Raw genomic sequence first — 2,853 nt, forward strand, 5'->3', positions numbered from 1 at the left:
GGAGACCCTGGGGAGACCCTGGGGACATCCTGGGGACACCTGGGTGACACCATGGGGACACCTCTGTCCCCTCATGTCCCCATGTGTCCCTTCATGTCCCACGTTCCCGTTGTCACCTTGTCCCCATTGTCACCATGTCCCCTGATGTCCCCTGCTGTCCCCTTGTCCCCTGGTGTCCCACATTCCCATTGTCCCCATGTCCCCTCATGTCCCCTGTCCCCATTGTCCCCATTGTCCCCATTGTCCCCATGTCCCCATTGTCACCGTGTCCCCATTGTCACCGTGTCCCCTGGTGTCCCCTGCTGTCCCCTTGTCCCCTGGTGTCCCACATTCCCATTGTCCCCATGTCCCCTCATGTCCCCTGTCCCCATTGTCCCCATGTCCCCATTGTCCCCATGTCCCCGTTGTCCCCATGTCCCCATGTCCCCATTGTCACCATGTCCCCATGTGCCCATTGTCCCCATGTCCCCATTGTCACCGTGTCCCCTGCTGTCCCCTGCTGTCCCCAGCTGTCGGACGGCGTGGACAGGTACATCTCCAAGTTCGAGCTGGACCAGGGGGCAGAGCGGAGCAACGTGGTCATCTACCTGGACAAGGTGGGGACATTGGGGACATTGGGGACACTGGGGACATTGGGGACATTGGGGACATTGGGGACAGTGGGGACATTGGGGACATTGGGGACATTGGGGACATTGGGGAGATTGGGGACATTGGGGACATTGGGGACATTGGGGACATTGGGGACAGGACGGGGATTGGGACCGGATGGGGACAAGGACATTGGGGACATTGGGGACACTGCATGGGGACAGGAGTGGGACAGGAAAGGGATGGGGACAGGGACAGGGATGGGGACATTGGGGACATTGGGGACATTGGGGACACTGGGGACAGGAGTGAGACAGGAAAGGGATGGGGACAGGGATGGGACAAAGTCAAAGCGGGACAGGGACAGGACAGTGACAAGATGGGACAGGGATGGGGACATTGGGGACATTTGGGACAGGAGTGAGACAGGAAAGGGATGGGGACAGGGGTGGGACAAAGTCAAAGTGGGACAGGGACAGGGACAGGACAGTGACAAGGTGGGACAGGGTTGGGGACAGGGACAAGATGGGACAGTGACAAGGTTGGGGACACAGCGGGGACATTGGGGACAGGGGTGGGACAGGAGTGTGACAGGAGAGGGTTGGGGACAGGGACAGGAGGGGGACAGGGGTGGGATGGGCACAGGTGGCATTGGGACACAGCTGGGGACAAACAGTCTCGAGATGGGGACAAGGACAGGGGTGGCTCCGGGTGATGGGTGGGGACAGCATGGGGACAGAGGTGGGGACACGGCTGGTGACAGAGTTGGGGACAAGGACAGAAGTGGCTCCGGTGGGGACAGCACGGGGGGGGTTGGGGAGGTGACAGCAGCCTGTCTGAGTGTCACCCCTGTGTCCCCTGTCCCTGTCCCCATGTCCCTTTCCCTGTCCCCATGTCCCCTGTCCCTCATCCCCATCCCCATGTCCCTGTGTCCCCTGTGTCCCTCTGTCACCTGTCCCCATCCCTGTCCCCTGTCCCTGACTTGTCCCCCTGTCCCCTGCGGTGTCCCTGTCCCATTGCTGTCCCCTGTCCCTGTCCCTGTCCCTTTCCCTGTCCCTCCCCCTGTCCCCGGTGTCCCCTCGCTGTCCCCTGTCCCTTTCCCTTTCCCCTGTCCCTGTCCCCTCACTGTCCCTATCCCTGTCCCCCTGTCCCCCTCTGTGTCCCCTGCTGTCCCCTGTCCCTTTCCCTGTCCCCCTGTCCCTGTCCCACGGTGTCCCCTGGCTGTCCCCTCTCCCTGTCCCTGTCCCCTGCTGTCCCTGCTGTCCCCTGCTGTCCCCTGCTGTCCCCAGGTGTCCCACAAGGCCGCCGAGTGTTTCACCTTCAAGGCTCACCAGCGGTTCCAGGTGGGGCTGATCCAGCCGGCGGCTGTCAGCGTCTACAGCTACTACAGCATCGGTGGGCACTGTCACCTCTGTCACCTGTGTCACCTCCCTGGGTCACCTGTGTCACCTGTGTGAACCACCTGTGTCACCTCTGTCACCTGTGTCACCTGTCTGCATCATCTGTGTTACCTGTGTCACCTGTCTGAACCACCTGTGTCACCTGTGTCACCTCCCTGTGTCACCTCCCAGTTTCACCTCTGTCACCTGTGTCACCTCTGTCACCTCCATATGTCACCTGTGTCACCTCTGTCACCTCCCGGTGTCACCTCTGTCACCTCCCTATGTCACCTCTGTCACCTCTGTCACCTCCCCAGTGTCACCTCCCCAGTGTCACCTGTGTCACCTGAGTCACCTCCCTGTGTCACCTGTGTCACCTCCCCAGCTCACCTGTGTCACCTGTGTCACCTCCCTGTGTCACCTCCCTGTGTCACCTCTGTCACCTCTGTCACCTCTGTCACCTCTGTCACCTCCCTGTGTCACCTGTGTTACCTGTGTCACCTGAGTCACCCCCTGTGTTACCCCCTGTGTCACCTGTGTCACCTCCCCGGCTCACCTGTGTCACCTGTGTCACCTGCTTGTGTCACCTGTGTCACCTCCCTGGCTCACCTGTGTCACCTGTGTCACCTGCTTGTGTCACCTGTGTCACCTCTGTCACCTCCCTGTGTCACCTCTGTCACCTGTCTGCATCACCTGTGTCACCCCCAGTGTCAGCTGTGTCACCTGTGTCACCTGTCTGAACCACCTCTGTCACCTGTGTCACCTCCCCATGTCGCCTGTGTCACCTCTGTCACCTGTGTCACGTGTCTGCATCACCTCTGGCACCTGTGTCACCTCCCCGTGTCACCTCTGTCACCTCTGTCACCTCCTGGTGTCACCTGTG

The 2,853-nt window shown here is 60.9% G+C and overlaps 1 protein-coding gene across 1 annotated transcript; it reads left to right on the forward strand.

Annotated features, from left to right (window-relative positions):
• Positions 1-422: 422 nt before the first annotated feature.
• LOC146422635 (complement C3-like) lies at positions 423-2,063 on the forward strand. The gene is made up of 2 exons (XM_085045996.1): positions 423-596; positions 1,881-2,063. Exons 1-2 carry the CDS (start codon positions 438-440, stop codon positions 2,046-2,048), a joined length of 327 nt encoding a protein of 108 aa, XP_084902122.1. The 5' UTR covers positions 423-437; the 3' UTR covers positions 2,049-2,063.
• Positions 2,064-2,853: the final 790 nt, after the last annotated feature.

This window comes from Lichenostomus cassidix, unplaced genomic scaffold (genome assembly GCF_008360975.1).
Source record: "Lichenostomus cassidix isolate B80296 unplaced genomic scaffold, HeHo_3.0 HiC_scaffold_39, whole genome shotgun sequence".
Classification (NCBI taxonomy): Eukaryota; Metazoa; Chordata; class Aves; order Passeriformes; family Meliphagidae; genus Lichenostomus; species Lichenostomus cassidix.

Bases quoted from the DNA above. Each gene is read 5' to 3' on its own strand.
- LOC146422635 (XM_085045996.1), top strand. From the start codon at position 438: ATGTCCCCATGTGCCCATTGTCCCCATGTCCCCATTGTCACCGTGTCC. The intron at 597-1,880 runs GTGGGGACATTG...TGCTGTCCCCAG, and splicing joins TGGTCATCTACCTGGACAAG to GTGTCCCACAAGGCCGCCGA.